Consider the following 23,865-nt stretch of genomic DNA (forward strand, 5'->3'; position numbering starts at 1 on the left):
TTAGTACATATGATGATTAACTGCCTGATGATAAGATCATTTTGGTGCAAGGCGAGGATATTTATAGCAAAAGTAATAAAAAGAAATTATTTGGGGGAATTTAATTTAATTCTAAATTATATTCCGGAAATGTGGGAGATTACAAGGGGTCAAAAAAATTGGATGTACCATATTAGAAGCAAAAAAACTTGTTTTGATGAATTGGAAGAGCCGCAAAAAGAATCCATTGAGCACATGGATTGATAATATGGACAGACCAGCCACACACAAATGAATTACATGTCGACGCAAATTAAGAATGGATGAATGTGAAGACATCCGCAAGGAATATTTAAGCGATAAGGCGGACAGCGGTGGGAAGTAGGGGGAGGAGAGGTGGGAAAATATTGTTAGAAAGGTGTAGTCATAGGTATATCAGCATTCAAATCTGAATTGTAAAATTGTGTTATTAGTGTTAAGGTTGTTGTATGTGTCTTTTGCAGTTGTTGTTTGTATTGAAAAAATGATTATTATTTTTTTAAAAAGGCCCCTTACTTAAGAGCCAGGGTGGAGTTGAAGAACCGATTTGGAAGAGACTGGATGGCCCAGCACCCACTTTCCAGGGAGCTTGTGCTCAGTAGGGCATCACTTCTGAGCAGACATGGAACAGGACCACATGGTGAGCTCAACCGGCTGCCTCTGCCACTGCAGTCCGTGCAGATCTACTGAGCCAGGTAGCATTCTCAAGGAGGACGATGGGCACATTTCCAGCATCTAACCCGTGGCACCACAAATGCAGCTGGAGGAGCCATGAAGTAAGCCAGCCAGGGCCGCCCACATAGGAGGCAAGGTGAAGCAACTGCCTCGGGCTGCGGAATCTACAGGAGCAGCCCATCCCAATGTAGATCTTGTTCCTGATGTTGTTGTTTAGTCGTGTCCAACTCTTCGTGACCCCATGGACCAGAGCACTTCAGGCACTCCTGTCTTCCACTGCCTCCCGCAGTTTGGTCAAACTCATGTTTGTAGCTTTGAGAACACTGTCCAACTATCTCGTCCTCTGTTGTCCCCTTCTCCTTGTGCCCTCCATCTTTCCCAACATCAGGGTCTTTTCCAGGGAGTCTTCTCTTCTCATGAGGTGGCCAAAGTATTGGAGCCTCAGCTTCACGATCTGTCCTTCCAGTGAGCACTCAGGGCTGATTTCCTTCAGAATGGAGAGGTTTGATCTTCTTGCAGTCCATGGGACTCTCAAGAGTCTCCTCCAGCACCAGAATTCAAAAGCATCAATTATTCGGTGATCAACCTTCTTTATGGTCCAGCTCTCACTTCCATACATCACTACTGGGAAAACCATAGCTTTTACTATAGGGACCTGATGTATACAGTATCTTTATTCCCCTAGTTCCTGCTATGGCACACTACTCTCCGCTTCTCCCCCTGCGGGGGGGGGCAGGGAGAGGGGGCGCCATTTTGTGCTTCGCCTCAGGCGGCAAAATGTCCCGGGCCGCTAATACTCCCCCTTTTATTGCTTTTCTTCACAGCTCAAAGCAATGAGCCAACGGCAGCCTCTGCTGCACATGCGCAGAAAGGCGGCGGGGAGGAGGAGAGGAGCGAGTGACGACGCCTGCGTGACGCCGCCTGCCTTAAAGCGCCGCGCTTCCGAGGCGTGCGTCCTCCGGCCCTCCCTCCGCCTGTGGCTCCTGGCGTGACGGCGTCCTGGCGTGACGGCGTCGGCCCCGCCCCCTGGCGGACCTCCCGGCGGTTCAGGTGTCTCGCGCGCAGAGGCCCGCGAGGTCACCGGCCGACGCGACCGAGTCCCACAGGCAGCCCGGCGCTTCGGCGAGCGCTCGCTTCGCCCCGCCTGAGGCGATGGGGGCCGCGTCTCTTCCAGCGGGGCAGCGAGGAGGAGTAAGGTGAGATTTCGGAGGAGAGTGCTGGGGGCTCTGAGAGTGGGGAGGACTTTCTGCTTCTCCGAACGTCTGGACGGCTCGACACGGGTCAAGTCCCGCCGAGCGCTCCCACGTAAGCTGGCGTGCAGTGATTTCCTCACAGTGTTTGGGTTGGGGGGAAAGAAAAAGCGCTGGGGTTTGGTTTTGTTTGTTTGGTGTCCCCTCACCTTCGTCGTCGCTGAGGTAAAGCAACGGGAGCGGCGTTTCGCGGGAGGTTCGCGCCGTTTCGAAGTGACTTAGGCCTGCTTCACCTGGAGCGAGACCCGTTGGGATGAAGGGGGGCTCGCGTCTGTGGCGTGTAGGGGTGCCAAGTTGAAATAAAATATGGGGGCAGGAAAGCCCCAGTCCACATAATCGCATGACTGAATGGCAGTGCCTATCGACTTTGGGGAGGCCACCCCCCCTTTAAATATTTTATTGGGGGGTGGGGTGGGCAAAGGGACCGCAGTCCCTAGGAGTTGGCCCCTACAGTGGCGTGTTAATAAAGCCGGGCCTTGCCCTGCCTTGGGAATAAGGTAATGGGGTCATGAGCATCATATCTGGAACCTTTTGCTGTGGTTCTTAAGCTCCCTTTCCATCTTAAGATCTGATATGCGCTCCTTGATGTGCTTACTTGCAAGCAAGCCTCGTTGAACTTGAACGGACCAACTGGATCGCTCGGTTGGTTAGAGTGGCGTCAGGTTGTGAGTTCGATCCCCGTACGGGACAGCTGCCTGTTCCTGCATTGCAAGGGGTTGGACTAGATGGTCCTTAGGGACCCCTTTCCAACTTTTACAATTCTATGATTCTGTTATTGTTGTGACCGAAATTGAACTGCTAACACGATGGTTGGCAACAAACGTAGCATAATGACAAATGAAGGTCGTAGGCTGCATTTCCCCCTGTATTTAGATCAATTTTATTAAAGGTTTTTGACAAAGAGGAAAAAACAAAAATGGTTAAGTATCTACAAATACTGTATGAGGCTGCCGGCATAGTTTTGTATCTCCTAAAGTCAATATGTGATGGTCATTGGCATGTAAAAGTTCAGGCACCTGTCTGATCCTTCACATGCTTACCTTATGCTGTACTTTTGTAAACATCAGCTGTACAGTACTGTTAAAATGTACCTTTTTGTTCAGCCAATCAGAGTGTGTTATGGCCCTTTGCCAATTCATAGAGGTTACTCTCCTTTTTCCACAAGAAACTTAAGTAGCTAGCTTTGTCCTGAGTCTGCAGTTTTTATGGTAACCTTTGTGTCATGCACTGTACAGCCTTCAAAAGGTGGCTAATCATTTGTCTATAGTGTGATCTGCTGTATCTCAAATTTCCATTTGGCATGGTCTTTATTCCTACCCCCATCCTGCTCCTTTTCTGCACACAATAAGGTTTTAAAAGCTTGGGGAGATTGTGTGTGGCTTTCCAAGAAACGCTTTAAAACCATTCAGAGTTTCTAAGTTTTGGCATTATGTAGTTCTGAAGAATAGGGATTCTGTGCATGTATCTAAGCAATCAGAATTATGTCAACTTTCTATGTGCATTTGAAGTAGCTTTACACCATAACTTAAGATATTTAAATTGTGTCCTTGGGAAACCTGCTAATAACACTAAACCATGGTTTAGCACTACCTGGACAATCTCTGGTGAGACTGAGAAAAGCACTGAGCTTGAGTGCTCCTCCATTTCTTTATACTCTGCTGCTGGGAAGAGGATCCCTGCTGAATTTTATTTTGCTTTCAAATACAGTGGTACCTCGGGTTAAGAACATAATTCGTTCTGGAGGTCCATTCTTAACCTGAAACTGTTCTTAACCTGAAGCACCACTTTAGCTAATGGGGCCTGCCGCTGCTGCTGCACAATTTCTGTTCTCATCCTGAAGCAAAGTTCTTAACCCGAGGTACTATTTCTAGGTTAGCGGAGTCTGTAACCTGAAGCGTCTGTAACCCGAGGTACCACTGTAATGTTGGCTTGTCAACCAGTAATCCTCACTTACAACAAAAACTGGTAAGGTTCAAAGCAAACCACCTTCAAATCATGGTTTATGAAGCTGGATTAACTAAGCAGTTTGTTTTAAGCCATATTCCAGATTTGTACAAGTTGAAAAGTCAATGTTATCTGCACAGAAATCCTCTGAGCCACATGGAAGGGGAGAGAGAGTTTTGCTTGGGCTCATAGCAGCTCATCCATGTAGCACTAAACCATTGTTTAGCGTTATATATCCCCAAACATAAGGGATAGTCTGGAGCAAATATTAACATGGTTAAAGCAGTCTTCACATAATAGAGCATCCCTTGATCTGGACTCTGTACTTCTGTTCATGCTGCATAGAATAGCTTTAGCTATAAGTAATAGTACCACTCTGTTCTGCCTTTGTCAGACCACATCTGGAGTACTGTGTCTAGTTCTGGGTGCTACAGTTTAATAAGGATATTGACAAGCTGGGACATGTGCAGAGGAGGGCAACCAATATGATCAAGGGTCTGGAAACCAAGCCATATGAAGAACAGTTGAGGGTTTGGGGTATGTTTACCCTGGAAAAGAAGAGACTGAGAGGATATATGATAGCCATCTTCAAATCTCTAAAGGGCTGTCACATGGTAGATGGTGCAAGCTTGTTCTCTCCTGCTCTGGAGGGTAGGACGCGAACCAATGGCTTCAAGCTTCCTTGATAGGTTTTAAGCAGAGGTTGGATGGCCATCTGTCATGGATGCTTTAGAGGGGATTCCTGCATTGCAGGGCATTAGACTATATGACCCTTGGGCCCCTTTCCATTTACAGTTATCTGATTCTCTGCTCCAGATGGTGGTATTGCCCTGAACTGATGAGTTCAGATTACACAAAAAAAGGTCATGACTGACCATCACAAATAGCTTCCTGATGGTACAAACTGTTTGACAGTGGTTGTCTTGTAAGGTTGTGGACTCTCCTTTGTTAAGGTTTTTAAGCAGTGGTTGGATAACCAGGGATACTATAGTAATAGGTTTCTTGTCACCAAGTAGTTGGTGACGCTTGAGGTCCCTTGCAACTCCTTGATTACGTTTAAAATCAAGATTAACACAGAGCTCTACTTAATGTCAATGAATAATTTCAGGGATTTTCATATATTTTAAACATTTTTTTCTTTTGTGTACAAGTGTGTGTCTCTTATAAAGACTGGTATTTGAAAAAACTGGAAGTGGTTATTATAAGTTGCTTTTGCCTGCAATATATAGTTAAACTTTTTTTCTGCTCTTCTGTGGTCTCCAGGCAACAGGTTCCTGTAACATTTTTAATTGTATCCTGGAAAACATGTAAATTACCACCCAGCAGCCAACCCAGCTAGTACTGGTGCAATACATGTTAGTTGTGACTGTTGCATGCGCCTTTCAGATAGTACCCATAATGAGCAGCACTCCTCTTTTCCTCAGTTGATTTTATTTTATTTATAAGAAAGGATGTGTGAGTGCCCACATATTTGCTTGTATCTCTCCCTGTCAGTAATGCCTTTACTATTCAAGAATATGTTTTATTTCTCTTAAAGTTTCCTTCAGGATGAAATTGACTAGAACAGCATCTCTTTGTAATCTGATTTATAGTCAGCGTGCTCTTACCGGGGCCCAGGAAAGGCGCTCTAATTAAAAATTAGTACTGTATAGAAATTATCAGGCTTTTGTGTTTACTTGCTTACACAAACTTTTAATTAGTTTGTCCATTTTTAAGCGACTTGTGTCACAACAACATTAAAGTGGTTGTTCCTGCTACTGTTTAGTGTCACTGGTGAACATTTTTACGTAAAACCAGATTGTAATTTCACAGTCAAATTCTGTTGCTTAAAGTATAGGCAAAATGAAAGTAAACATATACAAAACTAAATGCATTAATTACATGTTTAATATGTTTTATTTGCTTAAAGAAATTTAGAGGCAATCTGGAATCAAGATTAAAAGAATTGAGATGTTTTGCCATTGGGGCACTATGAGGAGGTAAGGCGGCTCTATTCCTACACTTTTAATTGTAGCATATAAATTATTACATCTGCTTTTGGCTTGATTTCTCGGAGTTTTAAATTTTTAGTTTTAGGAATTGTAAATTAGAAGTAGGATTGTAAATTGGAAGATCTATTGGTCAAAACTATAGAGGTAAATGTACTTTATCATCATCATCGAGTAGGCCATTCATACACGGGAAGAATGTGTACTTGTACATTTAAGACAGCATCAGATTGCAAGTAGTAGCCAAAAATTCATCTACAGTTTTGTGTTGCTTGTTGGAATGATGTGATAGTTCTGAGTACATGCTTATATAATTCTAAATTTATTAATACTGTTACAAGTATTATCCACATAGCTACCTCTTATCGCATAGCCCAATCCTTATTTAAATAGTCCCAGAATTCTCCCATCTCTATTGCAATTTACCTTTAAGCATTTTGTGGTCTCTTAGGCTGCTTAACCTACTCTTCATCTTTATTTCTTAGGTTATGTCTCAATAAATTACCATTGCAGCATGTTATCCAGGCAAGAGCTTTATCAGGGGCTGATGCTGTCAACGCTCTGCGGCCATTCTATTTTGCAGTGCATCCAGATTTCTTTGGCCAGCATCCCAGAGAAAGGGTAAATATATTTTTCTCCAGTGGTTTAGGCTGCAATCCTAAACACCTACTGTGACATCATCAACATCATTATTATTATTTTTAAAAAATCGTATGCCACCCTTCATCTGAAGATTACAGGGCAGTTCACAACATAAAAATAGAAAATGAGAACAGTATGGAGACTGAGCTCCATTTAACACGGTGGGACTTCTGAATTGATAGATACTGTTAGATATTTGTATTATAGACGAACTCTAATACAGTCATGCCTTGGATCCCGAATGCCTTGCGAGTTGAACGTTTTGGCTCCTGAATGCCGCAAACCCGGGAATGTTCCAATTTGCCAACCTTCTTTGGAACCCGAATGTTAGGTGCAGCTTCCAATTGGCTGCAGGAGCTTCTGAACATTTTGGAAATTGAACGGACTTCCGGAACGGATTCCATTCTACTTCCAAGCTACCACTGTATATCACTTAAAATATTTTTTAGAATTGTTGTGAAGCTGAACTTGGTGGATAAAGCTTGAAGTAGAAATGCTGCTGTTAAGAATCGACAGGGGTAATTTCCCAGTAAAAAGAGATGCATAAAAGCCTGATGGAATCTGCATCATTCCCTCTTGCCCTAAATATTAGGAGTCCTTATGTACTAAGGCATTATGGTAGCTGGGTCATTACTAATCTGTTTGACACTTTAAAAAGGCACACACTGTTTTAGACTCTTGTAGTGATTTTCGTGATGTGTTCCAGAGAACCCCAGGGTCCCTTGGAAGCTTATGATGGCTCCTCTGTGAGAACATTTTATAACCCACCCTCTATCCAGAGTTTCAGGGTGGAGCACACAAATCCAGAAGATAAAACAATAATTTAAAACACGTGACAGTTATTATAAAATTAGACTGTGAGATTAACAGTTACTAAAAGCTTGAGTAAATATGCACATTTTACCCTGGCACCAGGTGAGCCTCAGAGGAAAGGCAGTGGACTCAAGATGGTGAACATGACTCCCCCTTCACCACTTTTTTCAGCTATCTGTGTTAGGTTAGGCTGAAAAGCTGCCTGGCACAAGGTAACTCATGGCAGAACAGGGATTTTTTTGAACCTGAGTTTCCTCAGTCTTAGTAAACTACACACATTTCCATATAAATCCACTGTGAATCAAAAGTTGTTGTGAACAGACACTGTTAATTTATGTGCATTTGCTTTAACCTGGGCCATATTCAAAACTTGAGTAATTATTTTTCTTGCAATTATTTTCAGGAGATCAATGAAAATTCTTTGAAGAGATTAAATGGTTATTTGGAGAATCTCCAAAAACCGGGTTTCAGGTCTTTAAAACCAACTCGGCTCACTTTTTACGTACGCGAGAAAGAACAAAATCCTTCCAATGTTCAAGAACCATTTGGCTCCTCAGGTATTTTAGACATTTCGGGTCCCGCCCATCTTACAAAATAAAATGCTTTTGAGTACTTGAAATTTTCTTGTCATTAAAATTTCTAGCTGTTAAGCCCTGGGTTGTTGTTTTTTCTAAGAAGCCTCTTAAACAGAGTTTAATTAGATTTAGCCACCAGATTTGTTTCTTTGTGTATCCCTATAAAAATTATGGTTTCCCTCACTTAGCCAAAATATAGTGTATAAAACTGCTTAATGTAGACGGGAGGATTTTTTCTGAAAATTAAAGCTGCACTTTTGAAAATTCATGTAGCCTCTAAATCAAAAAGATGTTGAGTTTTTGATCTGAAAATATTAACTATTTCTCGCTTTACTATATCCTGTTCTAGAAGTTATTAGCACAATGAACTGAGAATTAATTATGAATAATCACTTTTAACAAGTTCTTTTATTTACCATCTAATACATAGTAATCTTCAATGGTTGGAGCAGGGTGCTGTGATAATAGACAAATACACTGATGTTTCTGTGTCTTAGTATCATGCATACCTGCCCATAGCACTTCACAGCTATTGGTTTATATTTCAGTGTTGTTGTTGTTTTATCAGAGTCCCGTAGTGCACTTCATCCAAAAATAGCATTAGGAAAAGCCTTCACAGTGGAGCCTGTTCATATCAATCTTGGAGCATGGGGACTTAATCTGCTGAGTCCAGGAGCATTGTCAGTTGAAATCAAATCAGCTAATAACAGTAGTACTACAATTTAATGAAGTTGACTAGGAGATTAATCCATGCAAGCCATGGTTTGCATTATCTTTGGTAAGGCAAGCATAAGGAAATGCATTCTGTTAAATACTGCCTTGTTCTGGGTTTGCATTTTGTAGGATTTCGAGCAGTCAGTTTCACCTTGCGCACCAGGGACCTACTAAGCACAGTACTGGACATCCTGAACTCCTGTAACTTATCTACGGAGCATGTCCAAATCCTGAATGGCAAAGTGGCAACTCCGTCTAACCAGTCAGCAGAAAGAATCTTCCACAGGCCTATCAAATGGGACAAGACTTACTACTCTTTTACTGGATTCAAGGATCCTGAGGAAGAACTTGAACAGGCTCAAAGGATGGAAACTACACTAAGGTACTGACCTTAGTGACATCACCTTCCTCAATTTCAGAGTCTTAAGAGGCCTTTTCAGGATTTTGAACCAATTGATTTTTCACCAGGAGATGTCACAGGTAGAAGTTGGCAACTTCTACTTGCAAAGCATATGATTTATCCCAAACACATATTTTAGACTTGAATGGTTAATTTTTAAAACATTTGAGTAGGGAAGTGTTGAATTTGGAACTCCTACCAGGCATACAAGCATGCTATGTGAATGGACTTCAGCTTGCACAATGGAAGTTCAGTTTCCGCTGCTCTCCCACTGCAGCCCCCAGCTCCCCATGCTCCCAAAATCTACCCCACAGGTTCCCCAACTAGGAAATAGATGGATGTGGGAAAGTAGTATTCGTGAAATAGACTTTGACTTGACCATCACAATTTGAATTGGTTATCTACTGATAGCGACATGCTTTTTCCATCCCTGAGAGTACATACAGAAATTTGCATGCATAATTCTAGAATGACAGCCACACTCTTTAACTTTATATAGTTGTCACTACGTTGCCATCAGTCCTTCTAACTGTTCACAGGCTGACAATACAGGTTTCCATGAAAATGTTCCTTCCTCCAAAGTATTTACTGCCAGGAACGTTGGCAGTTTTGAAGAGCACCATAGAGAGGCTAGCCATTGTTGAATGAAAGCCAGACACAACTTTTAATCAACAGACCCATAGAAATTCTTCGTTCAGTATACAACTGCAAGTCATTCTCCAAGTATGGATCTTTATGTAGCCAAAAAGGCAGCATTCACACTCGAGGTGGACAAATCAGCAGGATTAGGGGAATCTGCAGGGGTTTGCAGAAATATAACAGATATTTCACAGGGAGGGAAACTAAACAACCCAGTGAAGACTAAGCATGCTAAATTGGCACTGAATGCCCAAATACCTTGAGAGAGAGAAAACAGGGAGGTGGAATGGTACATCCTGGAAGAGGGTGTGGCTGGCTGTGTGCTAGATAAATATTAATTGAAAGCTCAGTCAGTAGAGCATGAGACACGTAATCTCAGGGTCATGGGTTTGAGCCCCACATTGAGCCAAATATTCCTGCATTGCAGGGGGTTGGACTAGATGACCCATGAGGTCCCTTCCAACAATTAGTTCTATAATTCCATAATTTTAAGAAGGTTCCTGATATGCTCTCACACTTTTTCTGATACATGAGCACTTCAAATCGCTGCTTAAAGTTTATCGTTAATCCTCTTGCCCAATTACTGTGTTTTTAAATCTCTTTGTCATCCATGTTGTTTTTCTAGTTCTTGGTTAGATAGTAATGAACAAAGTGCAGAAAAGAAGCTGAAGAATAGCTTACCACTCAGGAAAGAGCTAGACCGTTTGAAAGGTGAACTTTCTCAACAGCTACAGCTCTCTGATATCAGGTAACAAATTAACTTAAACTGTGTGAAAAAGCAATGGTTTTTATTTTTTTTAAGATTAAGGGTGGAACAGAGCAATACTGCTGGTATGTGATAGACTCCAGCAAATGTATTTTAAATGTACCAGAAATGTGTGCTCACAATGCTAGTCCAAGTGTTACAATGGTCACTGCAATTTTATTCTTAGTTTAGTTGCATTTTTAAGCAACTGCGTCCAGTGCATCAATGTTTTAATACCCTCCCACACAATTGTTTCAACAGCAAAAAATAGTTAAGAACACAAAAAAGCAAATATATTTAAAACAAAACTAGATTAAGAGCTATATAGACACCCATGGCAGTCACCCATTTATCCAAATTGTCAAAGTTTCTATTTGAGTTATAGATCAAGTTCTTAATGCTCAAAGCTGCTTGTCTGCTAATGACAAATAATACAGTGGTGCCTCGCAAGACAGAAAACTCGCTAGATGAAAGAGTTTTCTGTTTTGGAGGTGCTTCGCAAAACGAATTTCCTTTGGGCTTGCTTTGCAAGACGAAAATGTCTTGCGAGTTCCTGCGGGTTTTCCCCCCCTCCCCCCCTTTTTCTAAGCCGCTAATAGCGCTAATCCGCCAATGGGCTTGCTTCGCAAGACGAAAAAACCGCTAGACGAAGAGACTCGCAGAACGGATTCTTTTCATCTTGCGAGGCACCACTGTAATGTCTTTCATTGACAAGCTCAGTCACTCTTTTGTTACCTAAATTGCTGTGCAGTTTAAAATGAGTGAAACATGCTGGTGTTGGTTTGGGTTTTTTAGATGGCAGAGGAGCTGGGGTATTGCCCATCGGTGCAGCCAGCTACACAGTCTAAGTCGGTTGGCTCAACAAAGCCCAGAAGCGCTAAGGAATGCTAAAGGTACATTCTTTTGCAGCAGTTTTCTTTCTTTCACTTGTCAACGATATTATGCTGCTCTTTAAAGAAAATTCTGAATCTTTTAAGCTGGTGCAAGTTGGTTTCCTGCTTTCCTTCTAAGCAGAATGTGGGTTGCTGTGTTTGAGCTTTAAAGCCCTAAATGATTCAGATCCTACATGTCTCCAAGGTTGCCTTGACAGAGGCTAAAGCTATTAGTGGCTACTAGGCACGATTGCTATATGCTACTTCGTCTGTCAGAGGTAGTTTATTCTGGACACAAGCTGCAGAGGGATTGCAGGTGGGGAGAACGCCATTTCAGTCAGGCCCCACTTGCAAGCTTTCCTGTTGGAGAGCACCATTGCCTTTGGAATTATCCAGCAGAGCTCTTTGTATGTTCTTATCCTACCCTGATCTCTGTGATAACTCAAAGCACCCATATGAGATTATGTTGGTGTTAACTCATAGGGTTTACTTATGTATGTGGGTGCCAGGAGAGAGAGATGCCTAGTGGAGGGTGGCCTAAAAGAGACCTTAGATCTGTAGCAGGGGATCCACAGGGAACCTTTTGGAATCCCTAGACGAATCCCCTTTGTTGTCAGTCAACCCCACCCTCCAAAAAGCTCAGCTGTGAATAGTGACTAAAAAAATACCTCCCCTTTTCAATAGGCCGCACAGTGATATTTACAGACCATTCAGGCATGAGTGCAACAGGCCATGTTATGCTAGGAACTATGGATGTTCACCACCACTGGACCAAAGTAAGAACTGGTAACTAAATTATACATTCTTTTATTTAAAAAAATGTTGGCTTCTGCAGCCTGTTTTAATATGTATGTGGAGTGCAAAAAGTTAAGTGGGCAAAGATTTGGAACCTCCCCGTTTCTGGTTGACACAACCTGTCACTGTATTCTTAAGGAGAGTTTGTGGTGTCTTGTCACCTTGCTGCTGGAAAGTGGAGTTACAACATTGTATGTGCGTACAGTAATTGACTCTTTCTCTAGTGCCTTAATGTCTAAAACAGTCACAACTCTAAAAGATAACTTACAAAGCTATATTTTGGTTCTAGTTAAGGATTACATGAATGCATTTTTTTAAAGCCTTCCTGCAGTTCTGATAGCTCTGTAATATATTGAGCTAGTGCAGGCCTAACTCATGAGCTCCCTCCTCCCACCCCTCTCTGCCTTAAGGGATATGTTGGTACAGTCTTATTTAAAGCAGCCATTTGGCAAGGAATTACGTGTAGGCGAGTGAGGGAGCTTCCTAGGAAAGGAGAAAGTGCTTTGTTCCTACCCTAGATAGCTAAGCAGGTTGTCAGAGGATTCCATCCCACTCTGCTAGCCCCTAGGGAGCTAGTGAAATGTTATGCAGGCTAGTAGTCTGTGTGAGCTTATTTATGAGGTTGTGTCAGAGCCACTTTGACTATAGCTAATACTAACCAGAGTTCCTATTTACAATTTAATGCTTTTGTTTTAAAAATAGCTGTGCACTTAAACCTCTTCTGGGGTTAAAATCTGAAGTGAATAAATGGTGCCCCTGGGTTATCAGCTGTATTTTATTTAGATTATTGTGATTTTACTGTTTTATTATTGTATACTACCTTTTGAAAGATTGTAATAGGCAATGTATGAATTCTTTTACAAATGAAAATTTGTAAAAACTGAAACGGCATTAAAAGATGAGAACAAACCGAAATACATCAAAATGGAAATACAGGATGAGTCACCTGACAAGGTTGTAAAAACGTTAAATCGTTTTCATAAGATTTGCTGAAATTACAGAATCCTTAAATTGGTGCCTAAAACCCCTCACAGATATTTCCAACTTGATTTCATTAGGTAGAAAGTTCAAGTCTCAAGCCAGGAGCTTATCATTTTCCATTAACAGTAACTCTCTGCTGATAAAGAGTTTCTAAAACGTACATTTGGACAGTTGGGTGGGAGTTGGTTGTGTTTGATCATGTCACCCACTTAAATAAACCATTTAATTTGTGCAGATTTTTGAGAGATTGCCAAGCTACTCTGCACTTCAGAAAAAAGTGCTGCTTTTGGAGGACCTCATAAGCCATATTTTGGGAGGCATACAAGTAGGATACGTTGAAGAGCTTCAACCGATGCTGATGCTTGAAGAGTATTACTCTGTCCTGGACAGCTTTTACAATCGAGTGCGTAACAGCAGGCTCCCATTTCACCCGCACAGCCTGCGTGGGTTGCAAATGATTCTAGAAAGGTGTGCATTTATGAAGCTGAAGACAATGGTGATATATATTAACCTGCTGCTTGTTGTACCAAAGTGTCTCAAAATGACTTGCGTAATAAAAATAGAAATTGGCAAAATGTTAAAACCAAGTAGTAAAACAAGGCCTAATGTGCTCATCCATGTAGGTATGATTTTATTATACAAGAAACAAATCCTACCCACCCCACTTAAAAGGATGAGCGCAACAAAGAGGCCATAGATATAGCTAGTTACCCTCTCAACTAAGGGCAAAAGGCTGGAGTAAATAAAAATCTCGTTGCCTGGTGCCTAAAACAGATGGTGATGGTGCCAAGCATGCCTCCCTGGGGAGAGAACTCCACAAGTGGGGAGCCATCAATAAAAAGGTCCATTCTTCTGTTACTACTTTCCACACACTCCTCAGAGGGCAGCCTGAGAAGGGACTCAGATGACAAATGCTGGGTTGGGTTGGTTCATGTGCGGAGAGGCGGTCTTTGAGTTAATTGGAGACCTGAGCCACATAGGTTAAAACCAGGACTTTGAACGGAGCCTAGAAACTGACTGGCAGCTAGTGCAGTTGTGCCAGAGTTGTTACATGTTAAACCATCTTGCCCTGGCAGGCAATCTGGCACTGAATTTTGCACTAGCTGCAATTTCTGAACTGTCTGCAAAGCATTGTGCATTACACTAATGAGGGCTGGCCCACTCATGTGGCAATGCGAGGCAACTGCCTTGGGCAGATGTATATACAAGGGCAGCAGATCTGGCCTCTAAGGCAGAGGTTTTGAACCTTTTTGAGTCCATGGCTCCCTTAACAAACCACATTCCATTTGTGGCAACCCGTGGGGCTCAGGAGCCCAGTTATGTTGTCCCTTCCCTGCCAAGCTGGCAGCCTCTCACCCTTTTTTGAGCACGCTCCCTTGTGGAGTGTTCCCTCAGCCTCCTCTCCCCTTTCTTTGGGAGTCCTCCAGGCAGATGCTGCTGCAACAAACAGTTGTCCAAGCCTTTGGGAGGCAGAGACAGGAGAGGGGATCAGAGGAGGGAGGGAAGGAAAGAGGCAGAGGCTAGTGCTGCCCAGGGCACCCCTAACCATCATTCAAGGCACCCCAGGGTGCCACAGCACACTGGTTGAAAACCACTGCTCGAAGGAATATTGTCTGCTGTGGCAGCAACAGCTGCAGAGCATTCTTTGGAGGCAGGAACTTTCTCCTCCTTGGCAGGTCCGTTTTGTTTTTTTTAAGAGTTCCAGCAAATTACAGACCAGTTAGATTTAATATTTGTTCCAGGAACACTGATGAAAAGTATCACTGAATAGAGAATTACGAAGCATCTCAATGAAGCAGAGTCAGCATGGCTTCTGCAATGGTAACTCTGGTCTGTCTAACGTTTTAGCATAATTTAAGAGTACCAATAAGCATGTGCATATGGGTGATCCAATAATTAAGGACTTACCTTCTTGGGTTACTTTTCTATATTGTGAATATTACTTTAAGCAAAAACCTTCCATACAAAAAGGACCACCAGCTGTTTTGCACTATCCTTAATGTACTGTTCCTGTTTTATTACAGTGACAGGTATGCACCATATCTGCATGAACTAGGGCACTTCATCATCCCAACAACCTGTGATCCAGCAGCACTCCAGTGGTTTATGATCACTAAAGCACAACAAGCACGAGAGAAACTGAAAAGAAAGGAAGAGTAAGTGCTTCTTAAAGCTCAGTGCTACTGCTCCGTTCTGTGCTTGACATCTTGGGAGGTTTTCAAGGAGATTGATGGGGAAGAGCCAACACTTAAAAGTGTGTAAAAAGTGTAGTTCAACTTACAAAACTACTAGCTCCCTCCACTATATAACAGTGTGTTGCTTCAGGAAGTTGTGAAAAACCTCTTGCCTAGTTTGCCCTGCTATTAAATGCTGTGCTCTAGGTTCACATCTGGATGTGTTAGCACAAATATACATACAACTAAACACCATGGTGAGCGGGGAGCATGAGAGAGGGTTGAGGATCTAGTTTTTACCGGGCTTTGGTGCCAGCCAGTCGCTAACTAGTTCAGTTGCCTCCCTTTCCTGGCCCTAGCTAGGAATTTGGAAAAGGGTATGATAACTGAGACAAAACCCATGGAATACTCCTTTATTCCTATGTCCCCCACAGCTGGGTACAAGATTAGTAAAGGTAAAGGGATCCCTGACCATTGGGTCCAGTCGTGGCCGACTCTGGGGTTGCGGTGCTCATCTTGCTTTATTGGCCAAGGGAGCCAGCGTACAGCTTCCAGGTCATGTGGCCAGCATGACTGAGCCGCTTCTGGCGAACCAGAGCAGCGCACGGAAACTCCGTTTACCTTCCCGCCGGAGCGGTACCTATTTATCTACTTGCACTTTGGCGTGCTTTCAAACTGCTAGCCATCCATTAAACTGATTATTTGCAGTTTGGGAAGCACTGGGGGTGGGGGAGGCGGTAAAATAGGGGTCTCTTGTAGCGGAACGGATATTTCCAAAAGCTGAAGCACAAGAACCAATTCTGTATTTTCTCCCCTTCACATTTATAACTTTGGAATGGGGGTTTATGTTTATTATTTCAGGTCAATGGTGTTAGAGAAGAAACTGATCAAGGCTTCAGCTGAGAAATTTCGTCTCCAAAGGCTGTACAAAGAGCCCAGCGTTTCCTGCGTACAGATGATCCATTCTTGCAATAGGCTGCTAGAGGGGGAGTCGCTTCCCAACTTGCAAGGCATGCATCTCTGCATTTCTCATTTCTATTCTGTGATGCAGGATGGAGACCTCTGTATTCCTTGGAACTGGAAACACTGAAGGCACCAACTGAGTAAACTTGACCAGTCCAATATTTTCCTAGGAAGCAACTGAACAATCGGAACTACTTAGACTAAATTATTGAGATGCTCGTTTTTTATGCCAGTAATCTACAAGTAATCCAAGATGCTTCCTTGGTTTTCAGCTGCTGCTAAAGCAACAAACTACTAAGTCAGTTTGTTTATGCAGTCTCACAAAAGGCTGAGTGGTTCCTATGTGAAGTCCGGGATATGTCTGCTTCAGGGTGATCACTGAAAGGATCTGTTGAGGGACAAGATGTGCAAAACTTGGATGAAATCTAAAGAAGACAAAGGCATGTGGGTTTTTATATATTCAAAATCTGTTAGTACATCCTCCAATATAGATGAACAGTATGGATTTTAATATATAAGAAATTGAGAATTGAATTTGGCCTTGAAGCTTATCTCTAGCACAGATCCCCCCCCCCCCGCCCCCACTGTTGGGACTATAAAAACTGAAGAATGGATATTTTTCAGACGTTGCCAATATTCTAGTTGAGTATTTGTACATAAAGCATATGGCAGAGTATTTATTTTGCAGAAGTACAGTACACCTTGTTTTGACAAAATTTTATAAATGTCTATGGAAAACCTTTACCCATTAGCATTGCACTTTCAACTTTTTTTTTAGATGAAATTTACAAAATAACTTACCGTGTTGCACATTGATTTGTAAACTGTCCTCTTTTCAGCCATGAGACTGGTGTGTGATTCTCTCCAGGTGCACTTACAGCTTATTCCAGCCAAAGCATAGTACATGTCCACACAGAAACAGCCTGTGCACACTACTAGGTGCTGTGGGCAATCTACCCATAAGACACGGGGCCCCCTAAGCTCCACAGGATACCCCTGTGTCAAAAGCAGGAAGTTAATTTATGCAGAGTGGGGAAACCTACTCTGCATGAAATCCCTAATGTTTGAAAAGTCAGATCCCTGAAATAAGCACCTTAAAAGACGCGTCTTGCCGTCTTCAGACACAAAAGATGCATGCAAACTGTACCAAATGAGAGTATTAGTGTGAGGAAGAGTATTGAGAAAACTAGTTTGCCATGAGATTGTCTACCAAGTACTTGGTTTCATCTCATTGGGGTAAAATGCAGCACTGTTTTTTTTTCTCTTTAAATTTTTTGAAAAAATATACTTTCGTTTTTATGTGTTTATAATGTATGACTAACTCAATGAAATCTCTCAACAGGGAAAGGAAGAGGTGTTAACACTTTTGTTAGTGCGAGTAGTGGAACACCTTTGGTTTCCGTGGAAGCTGATGGCATTCATATTCCCAAATAATGATCCCTAAGCTTCTGGGTACATATTTGAGTGCTGCTGGATGTCATTAGTCTGAAAGTTCTGTTGTCCTGTGTCAGTATTTTTAAACTACTCCTGATGAGATGTCAGTGTTGTTCTTCAGAAATAAAACAGTCTTAAACTTGCATGACTAATGTTATTTACGGTTTAATTGTTTTGATGAAAGGGGTTGATAAAAGGCCTGTGCAGTGTTACCCACTTAGTCCAGTGAGTCTTATCAACATTTCTCTTCTCCTAGGCCTTTGACTGATTGTTTAATCAGTCTATGGCCTTTTGAATGTGTTTGGAAGAACGGGATTATTGAGGGTTTTTTGTTTGTTACGCATTTTGTCTTTTCATTTTGTATTTGTGACCTTTTGCCCTGTGACCTTCAGATGAAGGGCAATGTACAGATTAAATAAATAAATAGCCATAGATGGCACCCGGTCAGCAGCTCAGTACATACCCTATGTTTGCCGCATGGCTGGGACTGGAAAAATAAAAGGGGTGTGTGTCAAGCACTTAGCAAGACTGCATTATAAAGCCATTAATCTGCCCGGACACTGAGGTCCAGCTCCGAGGGCCTCCTGGCGGTTCCCTCACTGCGAGAGGCCAAGTTACAGGGAACCAGGCAGAGGGCCTTCTCGGTAGTGGCACCCGCCCTGTGGAATGCCCTCCCATCAGATGTCAAAGCGATAAACAACTACCTGACATTCAGAAGACATCTGAAGGCAGCCCTGTTTAGGGAAGTTTTTAATATGTGACATTTTAGTGTATTGTTCATCTCTGTTGGAAGCCGCCCAGAGTGGCTGGGGAAACCCAGCCAGATGGGCGGGGTACAAATAATAAATTATTATTATTATTAATCTACATTACATTTGGTAGGTCATAATATGCCCTGCCTTACATGTTCATATATAACTGAGCCTTCCTGTTGTTGTCCATATGAAATAACAAAACATGTAGCTATCCTATTCCTAATATAAGAAGAGAATAGTGTGAACATTATATTTGCAAACTAGTTCCAAGCCTTGCCAGTAGGGGGCAGACTTTCCAAAAGAATCCTGAAAATCAGAGTTAGGAGCAAAAGCATGGAGCCCAGCTAAAAACAAAAAGTTTCTCCACTGTTACCTATATTCTGTTTTATGCTCTCAACCCCAAGGTAAGAAGAGCAAAGTTCTTTACTGTTCCACCATGTAATGTTGAAGAACAATCAAGTATTGGGGTTCAGTGTCCTTAGGAAATAGCTGAGCTACCAGTGCTGTCATCTGGAACAATCTTTCTATACTGAAAAGTGCTCTCGAAAAGAATATAATTACAATTAGGCATTTGTACTGTCTCGTGTCACAGGGCATATATACTGACCAATCTTTGATGTAAATATTGTAGCCGAAAGCTCTGGGTTGTTATGCTACTTAGGGTTAAAAGGCTTAAAATACAGGAAGATACCTTCTAGCGAGCCACACCACTGGTTCATCTAAGCTCAATATTGGCTATGTGGACCAGCTGTGACTCCCCAAGGTTTGACAGAGGACACCTACCTGTAGATGCTGGGGATAAAATCATACAATTGTAGTGTTGGAAAGGGACCACAATGCAGGAATCGTTTGCCCAACATGAGGCTCAAACTCATGACCTTGAGATTAAGAGTCTCATCCTCTACTGACTGAGCTATCCCAGCAGCTAGAACCTGCCATCTCTCTGCAAAGCAAATACTCTACATTTGAGCTATAGTCCTTCCTCCTAAGTATTAGGAGTATTGCAGGTTCGATAATGACCCATTCTACAAGTTAGTCAAGGGGAGAATGATTGGTACGGTCCTAAAGAGTGCAGGTTGCTCATACATACATTCCAGTTCTCAAATGGCACTTTTAGTGTGTATTTTTTTAATAAAAAAAATAACACCCTTAGAGCTACACTATGAGATTAATTACGTGATTAATAATGCTTGCAGACACCCTGCTGGCTAGGCAATTCTCAGCGAGCAGAATGCAAAATGTTCCACAGCATTATTTCCCGATGTGCTGGATGCATAGCTTTGCAGCATTTATTATAGAGCTGAGTAGGGGAGACACCCTCAAGGGAAAACAAAAACTAGATCTGTCTCAGGTTATTATAAACTGAGAATTGATGGGCATTCCCAGTAGCTTGTTGCTAAGCAGCCAGTAGATGCAGTTGCCCATAACTCTAGTTTTCTTTAAATAAAGTGTGTTCATCTGCAAGCATAACTATGCTCTTGTCACACTCCTGTCTTCCACTTCGGATGGGGCAGGGAGTCTTAATACTATTTTCGGGTCTTTGGGCCAGTTTTTAATTGCCTGATATGGGTACAGTATTTCTTGGGTCACCTGCGACATAAGGGGAATGTGTGCATCAAAAAAGGTAAAGGGACCCCTGACCAGTCATGACTGACTCTGGGGTTGCGGTGCTCATCTCGCTTTATTGGCCAAGGGAGCCGGCGTACAGATTCTGGGTCATGTGGCCAGCATGACTAAGCCGCTTCTGGCGAACCAGAACAGCGCACGGAAACACCGTTTACCTTCCCGCCGGAGCGGTACCTATTTATCTACTTGCACTTTGACATGCTTTCGAACTGCTAGGTTGGCAGGAGCAGGGACATGAGCAACAGGAGCTCACCCCGTCGTGGGGATTCAAACCACCGACCTTCTGATCAGCAAGTCCTAGGCTCTGTGGTTTAACCCACAGCACCACCCGCGTCCCGTGTGCATCAAAACACCCCAAAATTAAGCTTGTATATGTTCTAAACACTGAATCATTCGTGCTATATCACTGTATATTTTGTGCTCTTGGTCTGTCAAAGACCAGAGGAGATGAGCTGTTCCTTATAGAGTTTCATGGCTGCAGAGGAGTCTTACAAGTTGGGGAAATACATTTTTCCCATGAGTTATTAGCCGTGGGTGGTTAAGACTTCCAAACATTTTCTACCTGGATATTAGGTATTAACAGCCTTTACCAGTAGCAGAAATATTTTTACAGCAGCCACATAGTGGAAGTTCTTCATTTGCACTCTAGCTCTGTGATTATGTGGATATGTCTAGTCCAGCAAAGAACCATAGAATCACAGAGTTGGAAAAGACCCCCGAGGGTCATCTAGTCCAACCCCCTGCAGTGCAGGAATCTTTTGCCCAATGTAGGACTTGACCCCACAACCCTGAGGTTAAGAGTCTTCTGCTCTACCGACTGAGCACACCCATGGCACTCAATGGTGCCTGTGGCCAGTTGCATTCCACATAGCGATGGTAATAATCAGGAAAGCAAATAGAGGGTGGGAGAAAGAGAGAAGAAGAATCACATTTGCACAGCAACAACTCAAAGGAATATTTTTACCTTATGGGCATGGGCAGTCTGCTTGGTGCTCTCCATATATTGTTGGACTCCAACTCCTATCAACCCCAGCCAGCGTGGCCAATGTTCAGCAATGATGAACAAATAATATCTGAATACTCACACACTGGCTACCTATGGTCTGAATAGAGTTGTGATCCATGCAACGGTCACCTCCAGGCTTGACTACTGTAATTCGCTCTATGCGGGGGTGCCCTTGAAGCTGTCCCAGAAACTCCAGCGGGTGCAGAATGCTGCAGCAAGGCTCCTCACGGGGTCTCTGCCATGGGAGCATATTCACCCAGTGCTTTTCCAGCTGCACTGGCTCCCGGTGGAGTACAGGGTCAGACATAAGGTGCTGGTTTTGATCTTTAAAGCCCTTCATGGCCTAGGACCCTCGTACCTATGAGACCGCCTCTCCCAGTATGCCCCAAGGTCCATAAATAGCAACACCCTAGAGGTCCCAGGCCCTAAGGAAGTTAGATTAGCCTCAACCAGAGCTAGGGCCTTTTCAACACTGGCTCCAGCCTGGTGGAATGCTCTACCTCATGAGACCAGAGCCCTGCAGGATATGATTTCTTTCCGCAGGGCCTGTAAGACAGAGTTGTTCCACCTGGCCTTTGGTTTGGAGCCAATTTGATTCCCTCCCCCTCTTTCTTTTTTCTTTCTCCTCCTGTGATGAGGCTGCATTTTAATATTTTAATGTTGTATTTTAATCTTGTTTTTAAATTGTATTCGTTTAACTTGTTTTTATTATTGCTTGTTAGCCACCCTGAGCCCGGCCTTGGCAGGGGAGGGCGGGGTATAAATAAAAATTATTATTATTATTATTATTATTATTATTATTATTATTATTATTATTATTATTAAAATGGCCCTGTAAATCTGCCCAAATGGAAGATATTCTGAGAGCCACGGTTGCTCTGCATTCTTAGGTGCAATAACCAAATGCAAGCACTATTTAGAAGACATCTGGAGGGCATCCCTTCACCTTTCTTGCACAAACCAGTCAAAATCAAGGCCAATAAGTATTATAATCTCAATACACCCTTGCTGTATCTTTAATTTCTCATGTGTAAATCAGTAGTGGTAGTGGCCTAAAAGGGATGTGAGGTCAGGCAAGCTGAAGCACACCCTGAAACTGCTATATAAATATTGGGTGCAACTATTCATGGGACATGGTTATTCTATCTCTACACGCCCCCTTCCCTCTTATTTAAATAAATCGAGAGATTATGGGAAGGATAAAAAGAGACTCCCAAGGAGCTAACCTGTGCCTCTGAATCAAGTCTATCGTTTCTGATGCAGCTGGAGCTTGTTTCAAGGATCGCCGCTTGTGTACCTCATTAACAATGGGGTTACAGTGGGCTAGAAAATTTGAGAGAGCCTAGCGTGCCAGGGTCAGCTGCCCTTGCTTCCTCGCTCCTCCTCCACCCATGTGCCTAAAAATAGAGATAATCAGGTTTCAAAGAGGAAAAGGAATGGAAAGGTCAAGTGTCATGACCCCAGCTGTATTCCAACACTGCTTTTCTCTCCAACTCTGTTTTCCTTAGCTGGGCCTCCCCATCCTCCAGCAAGCAGCAACAGCAGCAGCAGCCCCTTTTAAGAGGAGCGAAACCATCTCTACCGCGTGATCTTGGTGCTATTCATGATCATCGATTGTCTTTGACTCTTTTACAACCCCCATCCCTTCACCATCTTCCTGTCTGCTACTCTTGGACTACTTATCCTTTACACACACACACACACACACAAAAAAAAAAATCCCTAATTATAAAGTGTAATTTATTAGGCCAATTACGGAGTCAACAAAGCCATAATTGCTGCAGCTCAAGTGCCTTGGAGCCAGATGTGAAATGCAGTTTTTTGCGGGGACAACAGGCCCAGCATTGTAAGTCTGAAGTGGCACTTCTGCTTTTAACTCCTTGAGTATTGCATTTTCCGCACACAAACCTTTAGCAGGGTAGGGAAGGGGTTTTATTCCACCCCCGTCTTGAGCCAACTGCAGAATGCATTTTTAATCTTTGTAAACCACTTAACCGGATGAAACATCGAAGCGGTGCACATTAAAACTGTACATAAAAGTCAGAAGTTAAAAACACGTTGACCTAAAAAAAAAAAAGGTCAAAAACCCAGTAGTTAAAATATACATAATTTGTTTTTAAAAAAACAAAGCCACCCATTAAATTGTATGTTGAACTTCCCTATCTGCATAGGTTTGCATAAGGAAAAATGTTTCGGGCAGACACCTAGAACAGCAGAGCAAAGGTGCCTACTTCAATATCAATAGGCTGTTATTTCCTTCATTTTCTTTTACATTAAATTCAAGGTGGTGATTTAAAGGCCACTGAAGAACATAAACACCTTGAGGCTAACAAGTCCCTTCAGGACCATCTTCCCCACAGGCGCACCCTTGGGCGCACTCTGCAGCACCCTGCCAGCTGATGTTTGGTGGGTGGCTACTAGAAGTTGGGCTCTCACACCTGTGATGGCACCAACTTCATGAAATGGCCTCCTCAGGGAAGTCCTTCAGGTTTCAGCATGAAGGCCAAGTTCAGTCCTGGTCCTCCAGGAAGGCTTTTGGGCCTACACACAAGACCTTTAATAAAGCACATTTGAAGCACATCCTTTCCCTTCAGAGAATTCTGGGCACTGTAGTTTGTTGGGCCTGCTGGGAATTATAAGTCTGAAGAGGTAAACTACAATACCCAGAATTCTTTGAGGGAATTTTAATGTGCTTTAACAGTATAGCGTATACCACATTTGAAGCTTTTTCTTGCTTGTAGGTTTGCTTCTGCTTCTCCTCTTTTGTGTTATGTACTCCCTCTGAATTTATAATTTAAATTGTGCTTTGTTTTCCATAGTACTCTGCCTATTTTTGTCGTGGTTCCATTTTTTTAC

At 42.7% G+C, this 23,865-nt stretch overlaps 1 protein-coding gene across 3 annotated transcripts; it reads left to right on the plus strand.

The window, feature by feature from the left end:
- Positions 1-1,719: 1,719 nt before the first annotated feature.
- Positions 1,720-17,765, plus strand: TCAIM (T cell activation inhibitor, mitochondrial). 3 transcript variants are annotated; one of them, XR_014161996.1, is made up of 12 exons: positions 1,720-1,889; positions 5,797-5,866; positions 6,361-6,496; positions 7,734-7,887; positions 8,749-9,001; positions 10,284-10,406; positions 11,199-11,296; positions 11,960-12,051; positions 13,287-13,519; positions 15,076-15,207; positions 16,087-16,628; positions 17,531-17,765. XR_014161996.1 is itself a non-coding variant. In XM_081883368.1 (12 exons), exons 2-12 carry the CDS (start codon positions 5,838-5,840, stop codon positions 16,484-16,486), a joined length of 1,425 nt encoding a protein of 474 aa, XP_081739494.1. In that variant the 5' UTR covers positions 1,720-1,889; positions 5,797-5,837; the 3' UTR covers positions 16,487-17,765. The 3 variants fall into 3 exon arrangements, 2 of the variants coding, with proteins under 2 accessions (XP_081739494.1, XP_081739493.1); XM_081883368.1 differs by having other exon boundaries at positions 16,087-16,235; positions 16,461-17,765; XM_081883367.1 differs by having other exon boundaries at positions 16,087-17,765.
- The last annotated feature ends 6,100 nt before the right edge of the window (positions 17,766-23,865 follow it).

This window comes from Podarcis melisellensis, assembly GCF_964234715.1.
Source record: "Podarcis melisellensis genome assembly, chromosome: 12".
Taxonomy (NCBI): domain Eukaryota; kingdom Metazoa; phylum Chordata; class Lepidosauria; order Squamata; family Lacertidae; genus Podarcis; species Podarcis melisellensis.

Coding starts and splice junctions, on each gene's coding strand:
- TCAIM (XM_081883367.1), top strand. CDS start 5,838: ATGTTTTGCCATTGGGGCACTATGAGGAG. Junction 9,002..10,283: donor AGGATGGAAACTACACTAAG/GTACTGACCTTA, acceptor TTGTTTTTCTAG/TTCTTGGTTAGATAGTAATG. Junction 11,297..11,959: donor AGCGCTAAGGAATGCTAAAG/GTACATTCTTTT, acceptor CCTTTTCAATAG/GCCGCACAGTGATATTTACA.